The sequence below is a fragment of the Hylobates moloch genome, unplaced genomic scaffold (genome assembly GCF_009828535.3).
Source record: "Hylobates moloch isolate HMO894 unplaced genomic scaffold, HMol_V3 SCAFFOLD_10, whole genome shotgun sequence".
Classification (NCBI taxonomy): domain Eukaryota; kingdom Metazoa; phylum Chordata; class Mammalia; order Primates; family Hylobatidae; genus Hylobates; species Hylobates moloch.
The window spans coordinates 30,064,474-30,083,149 of record NW_026652285.1 but is presented as its reverse complement, the minus strand read 5'-3'; the positions used below and the strand labels follow the sequence as shown (position 1 = coordinate 30,083,149).

At 38.9% G+C, this 18,676-nt stretch overlaps 1 protein-coding gene across 14 annotated transcripts in view; it reads left to right on the top strand.

The window, feature by feature from the left end:
* KANSL1 (KAT8 regulatory NSL complex subunit 1) overlaps nt 1-18,676 on the top strand; it is a 195,401-nt gene that overhangs the window by 122,814 nt on the left and 53,911 nt on the right. For all 14 annotated transcript variants that reach the window (XM_058445676.1, XM_032163972.2, XM_058445679.1 and 11 more), the window contains one exon: nt 11,707-11,848. In XM_058445676.1, the coding sequence (XP_058301659.1) occupies nt 11,707-11,848 (142 nt within the window). The remainder of the gene's footprint in view (nt 1-11,706; nt 11,849-18,676) is intronic.

Below are 18,676 nucleotides of genomic sequence, written 5' to 3'. Positions count from 1 at the left end.
GGTTCAACTCATTTTCTTGAAGATGGGTTCTGTTGCTAAACCTCAGTGTCTTTAAGGACTATTTCTGAAAATATGGTCTCAGCTGGGCGCATTGGCTCACATCTGTATTTCCAGCACTTTGGGAGACCGAGGTGGGTAGATCACCTGAGGTCAGGAGTTTGAGACCAGCCTGGCTGACATGGTGAAACCCCGTCTCTACTAAAAATACAAAAATTAGCCAGGCGTGGTGGCGGGTGCCCATAATCCCAGCTACTCGGGAGGCTGAGGCAGGAGAATTGCTTGAACCTGGGAGGCGGAGGTTGCAGTGAGCTGAGATCGCGCCACTGTACTCCAGCCTGGGCGAAAGAGCGAGACTCCGTCTCAAAAACAAAACAGAACAAAAAAGAAAAGTATGGTCTTGTACATATCTTACGTAAGAACTAAGAGGCTTTTTCTTCATAAAGGTACGTGAGACTTAACTCTCTCAGGCAATTCTTACACTTACTAAAGTTGGAGCATTATTCCTGGAGATTGTACATTGGAACTTTTTTGATTTCTCAATAGCTGACAGGGGGCTCAATGATAATAGCTAGCTAAGTGATGGGGCCAGGATTTGGAATTCAGTGTTCACTGACTCCAGACACCATACTCTTTTCCAATAAACCGTATTTTCAGAGTGAGAAAGAAGATGTTTTTCTATTGGATTTAGTATTAAAATTCTCTCATTCTTCTAGAGATAGCTGGAGGCAAGTTCTCCCTATGGAATATGTGGGACTGGGGTAGGGATGAAAGGGGGACCTTGTCTCAATACACTGTACTTTTCTGCTCCTTCACCCTTCTGTTTTTTTTTTGTTTGTTTGTTTGTTTTTGTGGCAAGGTCTTGCTATGCTGCCCAGGCTGGAGTACAGTGGTGCAGTCTCGACTCACTGCAGCCTTGACCTCCCAGGCTCAAGCGATCCTCCCTCCTCAGCCTACTGAGTAGCTGGGATCCTAGGCTTGCACCACCATTCCTGGCTAATTTTTGTATTTTTTTGTAGAGATGGGGTTTCACCTGTTGCCCAGGCTGGTCTTGAACTCCTGAGCTTAAGTGATCTTTTTGGTTTTTTGTTTTTGTTTTTGTTTTTTTTTTGAGACGGGGTTTCACTCTTGTCACCCAGGCTGGAGTGCAGTGGCGTGATCTCACTCACTGCAGCCTCTGCCTCTCGGGTTCAAGCAGTTCTCCTGCCTCAGCCTCCCAAGTAGCTGGAATTACAGGCACCCACCGCCATTCCCTACTAATTTTCGTATTTTTAGTAGAGACAGGGTTTCACCATGTTGGTCAGGCTGGTCTTGAACTCCTGACCTCAAGTTATCTGCCCGCCTCAGCCTCCCAAAGTGCTGGGATTACAGGCGTGAGCCACCACGCCCAGCCTCAAGCGATCTCTTTGAAAGAGAAATTAGTATCACATACAGAATTTGAACATTATAACCTCAGTTTGACTTTTGAAAGGAAGAAAAGTAGACAGAAAATTAATTCACTCTGGAGAAGCTATTCTGGAATGGCAGTACTTTGAATAACTGAGAGCCTTTCACTATTTGTCATTTGCTTTATTCTTGAAACGTAACAGTCTTATTCTCTAAAAAAGACACAGTAGGCCGTGTGCGGTTGCTCATGCCCGTAATTCCAGCACTTTGGGAAGCCGAGGTGGGTGGATCACCTGAGGTCAGGAGTTTTGAGACCAGCCTGTCCAAGTGAAACCTTGTTTCTACTAAAAATACAAAAAATTAGCAAGGCTTGGTGGCGGGCACCTGTAATCCCAGCTACTTGGGAGGCTGAGGCAGGAGAATCGCTTGAACCCGGGAAGCGGAGGTTGCAGTGAGCCGAGATCGCACCATTGCACTCCAGCCTGGGCGACAAGAACAAAACTTTGTCTAGAAAAAAAGAAAAAAGACAGTAACTAGCCTAGTATTTTGCTCAAAATCTTCATGCTCAAATTCCATGTTCAGTCCTACAGGCAGTCAAGAACTGTGAGCCATTTCCATACTTCTTTGTCATGCCATTTTTTCCTCCATTAGAACACTTCAGTTAAGTGTTTTTAAAATATAAACATTTGAGAATTAAACAGTATAAGGCATCAGCTAAAACTCTCTCATATTGTTTATATTTTTTGCAAATTTACTTGTAAACTACATGTGCGCAGACATCATTAAAAATTGTCGTACAGTTAAAACACATGGTAGTTCCCATAAGGAGGCATGGATAATCTAGTTGGAGACCAGTTATGTATATGACATGACTTGGAAATAATAGCACATACAAATAACAAAATAAGAGGATCCAACTAAGCTTGAAGAGGACAGAGAGTGAATTGTGAGGTACGATGCACAAGGAAAACTTTCCTGGAGAGACGTGGGTTTTAGTGTTAGAAGATGCTTCTGGGTATTTTCCGGTTGGAAATTTGCATAGGGTATGACAAACAATTGCATTTCTTTTATTGTGTTAGGCAGAGTATATAATATGCATATGTTTACCATGTTTGATGAAAATCTGACTGACGGGTATTGAAAGGAGTTTAAAGTACCTTAAATGATTTTTAAAAGATTGAGTGTATTTTAAAACATACCTCAGTCTTAAACATGTAAAAATTTAATGTACAAAAAAAGTTTATCAGCTGACCTACAGAAAATGAAATGTATCAAACTACTAAAGGTTGTTTGTTTGTTTATTTTTGAGACAGAGTCTCACTCTGTCTCCCAGGCTAGAGTGCAGTGGTGTGATCTTGGCTCACTGCAACCTCTGCCTCCTGGGTTCAAGCAATTCTCCTGCCTCAGCCTCCCGTGTAGCTGGAACTACAGGCCCAGGCCACCACGCCCGGCCAATTTTTTTGTATTTTTAGTAGAGACAGTGTTTCACCATGTTGGTCAGGCTGGTCTCGAACTCCTGACCTCAAATGATCTACCCACCTCAGCCTCCCAAAGTGCTGAGATTACAGGCATGGGCCAGCACGGCTGGCCTAGAGATGTCAAATTATCAAGTTTAGAAGTATGGGCTTTGTGTTAAAGGCACAGTCAGTAAAATCCACAATGGAAGAACTTCCAAAGGACAGATAGTGCTGTCTCTTCCACAAATTGTGAGGACAGAAAATGAGGAGGAGCATATTATGAGCTTGCCATGTATTAGCTAAATGAATTGTGTGGATCTTATTTGACTCTGATTTGGAGAAAACTGAGACAATCCAGGAAATTTAACCAGTAACTGGATATTTAACATTAAGGAATTATTGTTTTTTAGATTATAAAATATATTGGTATATATTCTTAAAGACCTTACATTTTAGAAACATACCGAAATATTTAGAGGTAATGATGGGATGTTGGGAATTGGCTTAAAAATAATTCATAGGGATGGGAGATAGATGTTATAGATGAGGTAGGATTCGCCAAAAGTTGATAGTTGAAATTAGCTGATGGTTTTGTGGGAGTTTATTATCTTTTAGCTTGTATTTGTAAATTTTCATTCAAACAGGGTCTGAGATAAATAAAAGCGTGAGGGAAGATGAGGATTGCTTATATTGTTTTATAAGATTAACATGGATTGCCAGGTTCTGTGTGACCTGGCCCTGCCTACTTGTATGTATTGTCAAGTTGAATGCATTCTTTTCGTTGTTCACTGTTGGAGCTCTAACCCATAACCGTTGTATACATGTCGTTTCTTTGTGACACACCACAGTTCCACCTAGTATCTTCTGCTCCACATCCCCAAGCCCTACCAGTTTGTGCATCCAAGTCCTAATTTATGCTTTGGAGGTCTGTTTAAATATTTATATCACAAGTCTTTCTAGATCCCCCAGTCTAAATCTGACATTGTTAGGCTCTCTTATATTTTATATGATTATTAACATCTCTCTGCCCCATTAAATTGTAAACTTGAGCCATAGTTCTTGTTTTTGCATCCCTAACCTAGTCTAATTCTTGGTAACTAATAGTTGCTTAAATATTTGTTAAATGGAAGGAAGAAGGATAGAGTGAGTTCATGGTGGGCTAAATGCTTGGCTGAAATAAACTACCAAAATACACAAATTTCATTTAAATATTAGAGGTATCTAGTTCAAGCAGTAAGACAAAAGTGCTGTGTTCAATTTCAAGGGTCTGTCAGAATGAATTGGCAGTTTAGATAGAATTGGCTCTGGGGCTGGGTGCTATGGCTCACACCTGTAACTGCAGCACTTTGGGAGGCTGAGGCAGGCGGATCACTTGAGGTCAGGAGTTCAAGACCAGCCTGGCCAACATGGCAAAACCCCCTCTCTACTAAAAACACAAAAATTAGCCAGGCATGGTGACAAGCACCTGTAATCCCAGCTACTCAGGAGGCTGAGGCAGGAGAATCACTTGAACCCGAGAGGCAGAGGTTGCAGTGAGCTGAGATCGTGCCTCTGCACTCCAGCCTGTGTGACAGAGTGAGATTCCATCTAAAAAAAAAAAAAAAAAAAAAAAAAAAAAAAAAGTATTGGTTCTGGTACATTTGTTCCACATTACTACAGATATCTGTAGAAAGCTGATACAACCTAGGTCATGTGACAGATGAGAATCGGTTAAGACGAAGTATGTATCCGAGTTTTTTCCTGGGTTTTACTTTACAACTAAAATGTGGGATAGTTAACTCTGGACAGTTTGGTTCTCTTCTTTTTTCCTTGTGCTTTATTGCCTCCATCTTCTTAAATTTGGGGCTAATGTCATTGATAATGCAATGCCTATTCTAATAGACTACTTTGATTTTTCTGTTTAGAGTGGAACTTTTAGATGACTCTAAAGTTGAAAGCTCAAGAAACTCTCAGAATATGGCTTGTTGCTAACTGAAAACACTTCTGTTTCCTGAATTTATCTGAGAGGTTTTTCTTTAATCTTATTCTATTTTTCTTCCTTTTTTGTACCTTTTTGATATGGAATTTAAATCCATGGTTATAATGACTAAATTGTTTTTCCTTTTTTTTTTGTTTGTTTTTGTTTTTTGTTTTTTGTTTTTGTAGACAGAGTCTTGCTCTGTCCCCCAGGCTGGAGTGCAGTGGCACGATCTCGACACACTGTAACCTCTGCCTCTCGGGTTCCAGTGATTCTCCTGCCTCAGCCTCCTGAGTAGCTGGGATTAGAGGCGCGTGCTACTAAGCCCGGCTATTTTTTTTTTTTTTTTGGTATTTTTAGTAGAGACGGGATTTTACTATGTTGCTCAGGCTGATCTCAAACTCCTTACCTCGTGATCTGCCCACCTCGGCCTCCCGAAGTGCTGGGATTACACAGGCCTGAGCCACGGTGCCCGGCTGACTAAATTGTTATTCTTATCTAATACATACATTTTAGGTTGCACTTAGGATTACCATTATTGTATGGCTATCACAAATTTGTGAAGCAGGTGTTATTATTTCCAGAGGTCAGTTTATATGTTTAGGATCACATAAAGTAAGTAAAAGTGAGAACTTGTCTCTTGATCTTTCCTCTGTTTGTTTCACACTGCTTTTGAGCTAGGTAGTGAGTACTTGTGAGTGGTTTTTTGTTGTTGTTTTTTCATCTGACTCAGCAATTTCAAGATTTCTCATTCCTGTCCCACAGTGACCCTAACCCTTACCCTGAAAACTGTTAATCTGGCAATTGTACGCTCTGGGATGATCTCAGTTTTATTTAAATCTTTGGGTTTTTAAAAGTTATCTAAATAACCTGGAGATTTCAGAACTTAGATGTCTCAGGATTTCCTGCACACTTGGAAGTAGCACATAATCCTTTGTCAGTTTATCTACCAGTTTGAATGTAGCACTGTGTAGCTCGCTGTGAACAGTCATTTTACTTTAGTTGGCTAATAGAACCTTTGTTTCATTAAAAGGAAAGAATTGAGATGGGACTGAAATCAGAATCAAAGTTGAAATTACCACCATTCAGGTTTTTCTGGCATATTTGTTGCCTTAATGAGATTTTTAAAAATTTATGTTAATACATCAGGGAAGAGAAGCATAATCCACCAGCCCTGTTCTACTGGATTTACATACAAATTTCCCATCTTAGAATAGAATTAGGTGAGTTAATCAGAGACACTAGGCCTGGTAGTTAACATGTGGTGTTCCATGTGGTTCAATGTCTAGCTTTTGGTATTACTTATCTAATAAATACAAAAGAGTTGATCTATTGATAATCCCTTTTAAACCCATTGACTATTAATAACTTTAAAGAACTAAAAACAAATTAATTTTTAGCCAACATGTAAGCTGAACCCTGAATTTGCAAGGAAAAAAAAATAAGTACTTTTACTGTGTGGTTTCAGTGTGCTTATAAAGGGTGCTTTTTTTTTGGAGATGGAGTCTCACTCTGTTGCACAGGCTGAAGGGCAGTGTTGTGATCTCGGCCCACGGCAGCCTCCGCCACCTCCTGGGTTTAAGCAATTCTCCTGCCTCAGCCTCCCATGTAGCTGGGATTACAGGCGTGCACGACCATGCCTGGCTAATTTTTGTATTTTTAGTAGAGATGGGGTTTCACCATAGATTTCATCAATGAGAAATCTTAAAATTGTTGAGTCACATGAAAAAAACAACAAAAAACCACTCACAGGTACTCACTACCTAGCTCAAAAGCAGTGTGAAACAAACATAGGAAAGATCTATATTCTTAGAGTCAACAGAGCATTCTGAATTCTCTGTGGTAATAGTCTAACTGTGTAAAAAGAACTATTAAAGTATAAGTTCATAGCTAATGAAACATTTATGTACAACAAATATTTCTTATGTAAACCAATACTAGCACATAGCTGGTTAACATTAAGATGTACTATTCATGTGATGTCACAAAAGCAAATATTGATACTGCATTTAGGTAACCGAAAAGTAATTCATCGTGTAACATTTTAATGAATTTTTGTATAGCATATGCAGACAAAGCCACTTTTACCAATAAAAAGTTTATAAAAGCAAGGAGCAAAATACGAGTTGAAAAGAATTCCCACTCAGGTGATAACTACAGTTATATATAGTGCGTATTTTTGTATGGACTAGGATAAAGCACACAGTAAAATCAAACGTTCTAAGGCATTCTAGTGTCCTACTCAGACACATAGTTAAAACAGTTATTTCACTAATAGCACAGAAACAAGCAACAGGAATGAGTTGACTCGTCAGTGTTAGAATCACGTGATTTTCTTCGTTATTGATAATGACTGTATTAGAAACCAAGTCCTCATTGTATTTAAAGTATCATTCTGCAACCTTAGTCCTGTGTTCTTTCCTGAAGTCTGTATGGTATAACATTAAACATGTCCCTAATGTTCAATCTGTGTCCCTTGTTTTGAGCTGTAAATTGTCAGAGTGATAAATTTACACTTTGAATATTGAGGAGGAAGTCTATCTTTACCTCTGATAAGCTGAGTTTATATAGCTTGTTTTTGTTAAGGAACAAAAGATGTGAAGCTCTTATTCTTGTGTTACTGTTTTGTGGTGCTCTGCTCTGCCCTGCCACTGGAGTATGGTAACATCTTCGTATCTTATCCAGACTTGTTAACTGTACACATCTCACGCTTAATAACAGCTTAGCTTTCTGCTCATATTGCTGGTATTTTGAACACAAGATACTTTTTGGACGCTTGAGTTGAGGTTTTCCATTTTTCATTGGAGATGATCAGAGTTTGAGCAGCATTATGGAAGAACAATGTTGTAACAGCTTTCTCCTGGAAATCACTTCGAGTTCTAAACCATCATATCACAGATACACTTGTAAAATGAAACTTGTTCATAAATTGGGAATTGTTAGTATTCCTTAGTGCTGCTTTGCCTTTCTTTAATTAGTTTATTAACCATATTATCCAAAACATATTATCAGGAGGCTCACTTTGTATTGTTATTTAGGTAAATACCTGTGTAGGGGACATAAGACTTTCATTAATATCCAAGAAAAAGTGTATTTATCAAAGTTCTTGTGAACTAAAATGTTTTAAGTAATTTTCCTTTGTATTTTCAAACAAAGGAGCTGCGTGGTTCCTTAAACATTAGAATGCCAGGATGAAAAAGGTTTGAGGGGAGTTGATTGAGGAAAAGTAGTATGATTGACTGGTGTTGGGAAGAGCAGTTAAGGAGGCTGTTGGGGTTGCCCAGTGGTGATAGGTGGGGACCCGGTGTGGTGGTAGTTTTAGGAATGAAAGGAATCTATAAATCCAAAAGATTTTGCAGGATAGAAAGGTGGTAAGCCTTGAAGAGTAAGGAAAGGTGGGAATAAAATATGAGGGTTAACTAGTTTTGTCTCTTTGTGGGTAGGGGGCATTTTTCTTGTTCAAGAATGATCCCTAGGTTGTTATTGATCTCTTGAGATCATTTCCTGGATTTAGGGTAGAGCTAGACCTGCAGCCAACATTGAAGCAGATAACTGTATTTTAAAAGTATCTTCTTATCTTGAAGTGGTTCCATCAAAATTAGGGAACTGTAAAATGTCTTCTTTCTAAAAGAAGAGACATAATTGATAATTATCACAGTGGTTGATTTGAATGGTTTGGTTTATGTTTGGTCCATACAAAAGTTAAAATACCATTGCTATCCTTGGTCTTAATTATTATGGTATGATTATTAATTCATGTCTTACTCTGTCATGGTCAGATTTGTTCTTTTTTATTTTTGACATTTTGTATTTTGCCCCTGTGGGAGACTGTGTTCCAGTTCACCTATAGTCATAAGTTTTAGTAGTGAGTGTGTGTATCCTGATGGGAAGTGGGGCTGAGGGCAGTGTGACTGCTGCTGCTTTCTGGGAAAATAGTTTTGTGGTAGATTATGAAATATTTAGAGTACAGAATATAGTAGACACCATGTATCCCCAATCTAATATTTAAACAATGTTGTCACGTTTCCATCTTTGTTTTTTTACATGAGAAGTCAATCATTATAGGTAGAGCTAAAATCCAACTTCTCCATCCACTTTCCAGAGATAATGAGGAGCTTGATTGTAAATTTGTTGTGTATCAGTTTTATGCATTTTAAAATGTATTCATCACTTACCTGTATTGGTAACAATCCTTATTAATGTTTATTTGTTTTCGTGCAGCTTTTGCATTCCCCATTGTTGAGATTAGGTCATGTTGATACATACAGTAAATAAATCGCTAGATAGTATTTCATCAAATTCCTTTACTACTTGTGTGTACTTAATCTTGTTTAGTTTTTTTTGTAGTTGTTTCATTCAACATTATGTTCTTAGATTTAATCATATTGATACATGCAGATGTCGTTAATTTTATTTTTATTACTATAGAACTACTAAATGAATAAATTATAGTTTATTTACCAATTTCAGCAGAATTAGAATATAATTAGTTTTTATCTATTACAGACTCTCGTCCAGTGAACCTGTTTCCTCATGCAGTGGAATGTGTAGCTTATGTTCTCAGAAACAGAATTTCATGGCTGGGCGTAGTGGCTCATGTCTTTGGGAAGCTAAAGGTCAGGAGTTTGAGAACAACCTGGACACCATAGCAAGACCCCATCTCTACAACATTTTTTATTAAAAATTAGCCAGTGGGGCTAGGCTCAGTGGCTCATGCCAGCACTTTGGGAGGCCGAGGCGAGTGGATCGTGAGGTCAGGAGATCGAGACCATCCTGGCTAACACAGTGAAACCCCGTCTCTACTAAAAATACAAAAATTAGCCGGGCATGGTGGTGTGCGCCTGTAGTCCCAGTTACTCGGGAGGCTGAGGCAGGAGAATGGCATAAACCTGGGAGGCAGAGCTTGCAGTGAGCCGATATCGTGCCACTGTACTCCAGCCTGGGCGACAGAGCAAGACCTCGTCTCAAAAAAAAAAAAAAAAAAAAAAAAAGTTAATCAGGGCTGGGTGCAGTGGCTCATGCCTGTAATCCCAGCACTTTGGGAGGTCGAGGTGGGTGATCCCCTGAGGTTAGGAGTTTGAGACCAGCCTGACCAACATGGAGAAACCCCGTCTCTACTAAAAATACAAAATTAGCCAGGCGTGGTGGCGCATGCTTGTAATCCCAGCTACTTGGGAGGCTGAGGCAGGAGAATCACTTGAACCCAGGAGGCGAAGGTTGTGGTGAGCCGAGATTGCGCCATTGCACTCCAGCCTGGGCAACCAGAGCGAAAGAAACTCTGTCTCAAAAAAAAAAAAAAAAAAAAAAAAAAGCCAGGTATGTAGTATGCTCCTGATCCTAGCTGCTTGGGAGACTGAGGTGGGAGGATAGCTTAAGCAAAGGAACTCTAGGTTACAGTGAGCTGTGATTGCACCACCATAATCCAGCCTCAGTGATAGAGTGTGAGACCCTGCCTCTCAGAAAAAAAAAAAAGAAAAAATCATGATGGTTGGGTATGCACATTTTACACCTCGCCAAGTATTTTCAAATTATTTTTCAAAAATGGTGGTTCCAATTTTAACTGTTACCAGCAATATATTAATTGCTCTTTTCCATTTCTCACCACCTGTTGGCTTTATCAGACTATGCGTTTTCCCATCCAGATTTCAAACAGCATCTTAATGTTTTACCTAATATTTATATTTTAACCAAATTTTAACGAGATGACACATTTTTATATATTTATTATTTGCCTTTTATGTGAATTTCCTGTTTCTGTTAAGACTGTCTTTTTTTCTTTTAACCCATTTCTGAGAGTTCTGTTACATATTCTGATGTTTCATCATCAGTTATATGTGTTAGATATCTTCCACCAAAATGTAGTTTGCATTTTAACTTTATTAGATTTTCTATTGTGTATTGAAAAGTAGGTGATATCTTTGTGTCTTATCTAAGAAATGTGCTCCCTGCTCTGAGTCCCGAAGATATTCTTTTAAGTTTGGCTGTTCATATTTAGCAATTTGAAATGCCAAAATTTTGTAATTATATCATGAAGAAGGGAACTAATTTTACTTTTTCCTTTAAAGAACTGGCCAGTTTAGTACTATTTATTGAGTAGTTTAATCTTTTCTGCACTGATCTGATTTTTAAAAAATTTCCCGGTATCTTTTATGTATCTAGTTCTACGTTTTGAGGCTCTCTATAGTTTTGCAGAAAATCTGGCTATCTGGTAATGTGTATTTGCATCATGCCTTCTTCCAAATTTCCTGCTGTTGGTCCTTTATTCCATGTGAACTTTTGGATCTGTTTCTCAGCTTTCATTAAAAATACTGTAGGCAATTTGATTGGAATTTCTTTGGATTTATAGATGTTCATGAGAATCGCCATCCTAAAAAAATGTATCCTACCATTTGTATAGATCTTTATGCTTTCAGGCGTTATTTTCTCTGTAAAGATATTTAATATATCATTAGTTTTGTTGGTGTTATGAATGGTACTTTAAAAATGAATATTTTCTACTTTATTAGTTTTTAAATATTCTTTACTGAACACTTTTGCTGAGTTCTTTATTAGTTTTAATAATTCTTAGTGTCGGTTGGATTTCCTGTATAGATTATTCTTAATGTATGTTTATTTTGCATGGACAATTGTTTTATCTCTAGAGAAATTAATGGGATTTCAGAGAAACTGTGTGCCACAGGATCAGGATGCTAGAAGGCAGTTCCACTTAATTTGGGAAATACCTATTTGGAAGTTTATATCCATGTGCATCCTGAGGAGCGGGAGGTGTCTGTCTCTCTCTCGGGTTTTTCTTGACACTAGAGTTAGTCTCTGCAAGGGCCTTTAAAAGTTAAATTCCACTCCCCACCCCCCAATCTGGTGTAGATATTACTGCTACTCTTGGATTTCACTCAATTTATTTCCTTTTAGGAGACGCAGGTCAGAATGGAAATGGGCTGCAGACCGGGCAGCTATTGTCAGCCGCTGGAACTGGCTTCAGGCTCATGTTTCTGACTTGGAATATCGAATTCGTCAGCAAACAGACATTTACAAACAGATACGTGCTAATAAGGTAAGGGATAAGTATCTGGTGTTTTTAAATGCTGCTGAAAACTATCAATATCGCTTTTCTCACATCCCCTCCCACCTCGTAACCCCTGTAACCCACTTCTTAACTATTGCAAAGTAAATGGTTTAATGACCTGATATAGTGGTTTAATTTGTTTAAGAACCTGATGTGGCTGCGCGTGGTGGCTCACTCCTGTGATCCCAGCACTTTAGGAGGCCAAGGCAGGAGGATCATTTGAGCTCAGGAGTTCTAGACCAGCCTGGGCAACATAGTGAGACCTTGTCTTTACAAAAAATACAAAAATTAGCTGAGCATGATAGCATGTGCCTGTAGTCCCAGCTACTTAGGAGGCTGTAGTGGGAGGATCGCTTGAGCCCATGAAGTGGAGGTTGCAGTGAGCCAAGATTGTGCCACCACACTCCAGCCTGGACAACTAAGAAAGACCTGTCTCATAAAAAGGAAAACACTATTAGAATATAATGGTTAATTGAACGTGTATTTAGAACAAAACTGTGTGGGTATCTGAGCTAACAGGAAACAAGGGGAAAACAGACTGAATAATGCAAGCAAGCCATTGATGTTAACTGTCATATTTGTTAGATTTATATTTGTTAGTTCCCTGTTATAAAACTGCCACATTTCATAGAACTTAAGATGCTATTGATTGTAAGATGTACCATTATTTTAAGTGCTTACTATTTCAGCAGTGTTCTCCATAGTAGGGTCACAATAGTGAACAAAAATCCTACCTTCACGAAGCTTACATTCTTGCAAAGTATTTTTTATATTAGCTTGGTGTGGCTGAGCTCTATCTTTGTCTAGACCCATGTCTAGAAAAAGTCTATTGCCACTAAAAATAAGGGTCAAAATGCCTTTTTGACCTTAGTACTAGTCAAAGCCTTAAGAAAATGGCTTTGCTGTGAACAGTATCCATTAAATTAATTAGTAGGCCAAAGTTAAAGGTTGATCAACTGATAAAATGAACAGAATGATCAGGGTTTGAAGTGAAAGTTCTGTGGGCTATCTAATCATTTAAACTTTTATTCTAAAAATGTCACTGCAGACGTTAGCTTCTTTCCAGATTGGAGATACATAAATATATATATATGTATATATATTTCCCCCTCCCCCCCAGAAGTTCAATAGAGCATACTTTAATTGAGGACACAGTCCAGAGGGCTCACTGTTTTGTTCTTACTAGTTTGTTCCCTTAGGGTAGCATACAAATTAAATCCTGATTTACTTATTTAAAAATTAGCTAGAACAAAACTAATAAACATTCTAGATTTGGTGAATATTTTGCTTTCCCAACTCTTCACAAAGGAAATTTTAAAGTGAGATTTGTAGAACTTGAACTGAAATGGTGACTAAGAATAACTAGGAGGTGACTGGATATGCCTATACTGAGGAGAAAAACACAGTCTTTATCAGAGACACCTCTTCAGTGTCTGTTTCTAGGTTTTTATAGCCAGTAGTTAAGTGGGAATTTCTATATTTGAGAACTAGAGTCTCTTAGTAACAACTGAGATTAGTACAATAGTAGTCATAAGTGTTGCTTCATCTTTTTATATACATTCATAAATATATATGTGGGTTTATATATGTGTATATGTTATATCATCTTAGTTCCCTGTTATAAAACTGCCACATTTCATAGAACTTAAGATGCTATTGATTGTAAGATGTACCATTATTTTAAGTACAACAAAGAAATTATTTCAGTTAAATTAGGGCATAACAGAAATTGTAAAATGCATCTTGATTTAAAAGTTGTTGACATGTGGGGAGAGTACCTCTTAGAATTGATGAAATACTGTGTATCAATTCTCAGGAAACTTTGAAATTACATAGAAGTATAAAAGACACCCACCCTGCCACCCACCCCCCCAAAAAAAACAAAAAACAAACAAAAAAACAAAAACCCAACAGCTCAAAATTATCTCGCTACCAACATTATGGTACGTTTTCCTAGCATATAAGTAATTTGTTCAAATACAGTCATGTTGGCCGGGCGCGGTGGCTCACGCTTGTAATCCCAGCACTTTGGGAGGCCGAGGCGGGCGGATCACGAGGTCAGGAGATCGAGACCACGGTGAAACCCCGTCTCTACTAAAAATACAAAAAATTAGCCGGGCGTGGTGGTGGGTGCCTGTAGTCCCAGCTACTCGGAGAGGCTGAGGCAGGAGAATGGTGTGAACCCGGGAGGCGGAGCTTGCAGTGAGCCGAGATTGCGCCACTGCACTCCAGCCTGGGTGACAGCGCGAGACTCCGTCTCAAAAAGAAAAAAAAGAAAAAAAAAAAAAAAATACAGTCATGTTGCGTATGTGCCCTGAATATTTCCCAGTTGGTTTTTGGAAAACATTTTTAATGGCTGCATGCTATTGGCTTTCTTTGTTGACTATTTAAGTTAGTTTATTATTAAAATTAAGTATGCCATGATAAATATCTTTGTCTCAGTCAAAGGTATGAATGCTCTTTTATGTTCTTAATGCATACTTTAGAGAAGTATTTTGGCAGCGTCAGTTTATAGTCTCACTAGCTGTGTATAAGAAGATACTCACCTCATTTGGTTCATGCTTTATTCTTCAGCTCATCACTCAGAAGTAATGACAGAGCAGTTTTCAGAAACTTTCAGATTTCAAAATATCTGAAAAGTATTTCTAAATATCTGGAAAATAATCTGGAGTTTTGTGTATACCATCACACATTGCTTAACAAAAGGGAAACTGAGAAATGTGTTGTTAGGTGATTTCATTGGTGTGTGGACATCATAAAGTGCACTTAAATACAAGCTGAGGGCTGTGCGTGGTGGCCCACGCCTGTAGTCTCAGCACTTTGGGAGGCCGAGGCATGGGAGGCCAAGGTGGGTGGGTCACCTGAGGTCAGGAGTTGGAGACTAGCCTCGCCAACATGGTGAAACCTCCATCTATGAAAAATACAAAAAAATTAGCCAGGTGTGGTGGTGGGTGCCTGTAATCCCAGCTACTCGGGAGGCTGAGACAGGAGAATCACTTGAACCCGGGAGACGGAGGGTGCAGTGAGCTGAGATCGTGACACTGCACTCCAGCCTGGGCAAGGCAGAACAAGTCTCTGTCTCAAATACATACATACTTACATACATACCTACTTAATACATACAAGCTGAGGTAGTATGGCCTACTATTCACTTAGACAATATGGTATATAGCCTATTGCTCCTAGGGTATAAACCAGTACATCATGCTACTATACTGAATACTGTAGGCAATTAGTGGTGAAGGTTTATGTTTTTAAACATATCTAAACATAAAAAAATACAGTAAAAATATAGTAGAAAAGATAAAAATGGTACACCTGTATAGGGCACTTACCGTGAATGGAGTTTGCAGGACTGGAAGTTGCTCTGGGTGAGTCGGTGGTGAAGGGCAACTGAATGTGAAAGGCCTGGGACATGACTGTACACTACTATAAACTTTATAAACACTGTACACCGAGGCTACACTACCTTTATTTTAAATATTTTTTTCAATAATAAATTAACCTTAGCTTACTGTAACTTTTTGCTTTATAAACTTCTAAGTTTTTAAAACTTTTTGACTCTTTTCTAATAACACTTAGCCTAAAACACAAACACATTGTAATTGTACAAAAATATTTTCTTCACACCTTATTATCGACTATTATATTCTTAGAGTACATAATTGAATGTGGTATACTTCTTTTTTTTTTTTAAAGACAATCTTGCTCTGTCGCCCAGGCTGGAGTGCAATGGTGCAATCTGGGCTCACTGCAAGCTCCGCCTCCCGGGTTCATGCCATTCTCCTGCCGCAGCCTCCTGAGCAGCTGGAACTACAGGCGCCCGCCGCCACGCCTGGCTAATTTTTTGTATTCTTAGTAGAGACGGGGTCTCACCGTGTTAGCCAGGATGGTCTCGATCTCCTGACCTCATGATCCTCCCGCCTCAGCCTCCCAAAGTGCTGGGATTACAGGCGTGAGCCACCGCACCCGGCCTGTATGTGGTATATTTCTAATAGCGGCACTGTAGGTTTCTTTACACCAGCATCACCACAAACACAGGAGTAGTGCTTTGTGCTAAGACAGGTATTCTTCAGCTGTATTAAAATCTTATAAGACCATCATTGTATATGTGGTCTGTCATTGACAATAATGTTATTTGGCCATGAATGTATGTTGATTATCCAAGAGTTTAATCATTCAAAGCATATCGTATTAAGCACCATACTTGGACTTGGTAAATTTTTGCTTCTAGTCATGGCTTTGCCACCAGCTGCCTACATGAACCTTCAGAAGAAAAGTCACTTAACATTTCTGAGCTTCAGATTCTTGGTCTGTAAAATACAACATCATAGATAATCTTTTACTTCTCAGAGTTCCGATAGGAAGAATAAAACTAGGTCGATAGTTCCAATAAGTAATGCATCAAGAAAATTCACAGCTTTACTTGTCGTATTTACACATTTCTTCTTCAACAAACAGACTGCCATAACAAACTATCACAAATGGAATGGCTTAAAAAATCAGAAATGTGTTCTCTCACCGTTCTGGAGGCCAGAAGTCTGAAATCATGGTGTCAAAAGGGCCATGGTCTCTCTGGAGGTTCTAGGGAAGAATCCTTCCTTGTCTTTTTTCAGCTTCTGATACTGTGCTAGTCTTTGGTGTTCCTTGGCCTGTAGCTACATCACTGCAGTTGCTGCCTCCATCTTCACATGACCATCTTTCTCTTTGCATCTGTGTCTAGATTTCCATGTTAGGACACCAGTCATATTGAATTTAGGGCCCACACTAAATGGCTCTTCATAACTTGATTACATCTGCAAAGACCCTTTTTCCAAACAAGGTTATATTCACAGGTTCTGGGTGAACATAAATTTAGAAGAGACAATATTCAACTCGCTCTAACAAGCCATGGAATTTTCCCCCAATGATATATTCACATGCATTTAGTCTTTATGTAACACTATAATTAACAGAAGGTTTTGAGCACTTGTGATATGTCAGGCACTGTGCTAAGCATTTTTCTCTCATTCATGATTTTCAAGATAAACAATGGAAGGTCAGAGCAGTCAAGTAGTTTGTTCATGGTTACACATCCAAGTGAGTGCAGAGCTGAGATTTGAGAATCAGGCTGCAGAGCTGTTGCTCAAGTTAGTAATCACTTTAAGTGCTTGGTTTTTTTTTTTTAGTTACTGAAATGGAAGAAATTTTTTCCTATGTGTTTTGGTTAAGTGGGTTGGTGTTCATGTTTTCCGTGCTGCACCAAGATTTCCCAGTGCTTCCTGGGTTGTGCAGGCCTTTTTTTTTTTTTTTTTTTTTTTTTTTTGAGCTGAACCTAGGTGATAGGCTGAATCTTGGTGATAGGCTATTGAGTTATAATTTGTCTTTGGGTGGGAGATTGGAGGGATGGTGGGGCTTTTCTTTTTCTTTTTAAGGATTTACTTTGTTGCTTGTTAACATTAATTTTATTTGAGTGGCGTATTACCAAAAAAAAAAAAAAAAAAAAGGTATTTGTGAGTACTGCTAGGTGATTCTAGAATCCAGACACCAGTTTCTGTTCTGTCAGAAGGTAGGTATTACCTTCCAAGCTGTGAAGTGAGTAGAGTCCCTTTTCGGAATAATGTTGCTCTCTGGAGAAAGAATATAACTTCTGGGAACTCCTCTGTACTACTTCTGCATGCTGTTGTGCTCTTTTAATTTTCATAGTTTGTCAGCTTGTTTTTTAAAAAGAAACTCTTCCATGCTTTAGAAGGAGAAAGGAAAACTATATGTACCTTGAGTGTATACTCATTAAAGGTTTACTCATGTATGTTTGTTTAATGATCAGAATAAATCTTCAGAGGCTTGTAAAAGGCAGTGCTAAATTTAAACTCAGGACTTTTTATCTGATTCCAAAGCATTTTTTTTTTCTAACATACTTTGCTGTTGTGTCCTTTTCATCATTTCACTAAAACATGTTTATTGAAATTGCACACCTGGGAAATAAGGGGAAAGAATAGGGACTGAACAGGTTTTAAGAGGCAGGGTCTTGCTCTGTTGCCCACGCTGAGGTGCAATGGCCAGATCATAGTTCCCTGTAACCTGAAACTCCTGGGCTCAAGCTATCCTCCTACCTTAGCCTTGCAAGTACAAGCAGCTGGGACCATAGGCAAGTCCCACCATGCTTGGCTAGTTGTTAAAGGGTTTTTTTTTTTTTTTTTTTTTTTAAAGGATGGGATCTCGCCATGTTGTCCAGGCTGGTCTCAAACTCTTGACCTCAAGTGATCCTCCTTGCCTTGGCCTCCCAGAAGCACTGGCTTGACTCTGACGTTGTTTTTTAAAATCTCCTCTTCTGACTCCTCTTTGAGATTGCACAGCTGTAGCTGAGGATGGAAATGTTATTGAGGATGGGAGGTGGAAGAGCATTGAAACTTCTGAATAGGGAAGGAGCTAAATGGGAACTGCAGAAGCTTAGAACACCTTTCTCTTCAAAATTTTCGTAAAGCTGTTGAGGTTCTCATCTTAATAGGGTTTTTAAAGCACTTTAGACAACTTATCTTTTCCAGGTAGCCCAGGGTGATTCTTGTGGAACTGGTCTGCAGTGGGGTCACTGGTTTATCTTGAGATGCATGGGGAAGATTGACCTGATAGAGTGATGTAAGGAAGTATGTGAAATTGCCTGTTAGCTGTATTGCAAATGCAGTTAAGAGAGGGTTCATTCACAGAGGAATCACTTAGGAGGTATTAAGGCTGCATGTAACTGTGACCCATTCCTGTTCCTTTGGTCCTTGTGTAAAGCAGAAGCTTGCTTCACTCTTGGAGTTTTCTAGGCCTAAGCGTGATCCTGGCTCTGACTCG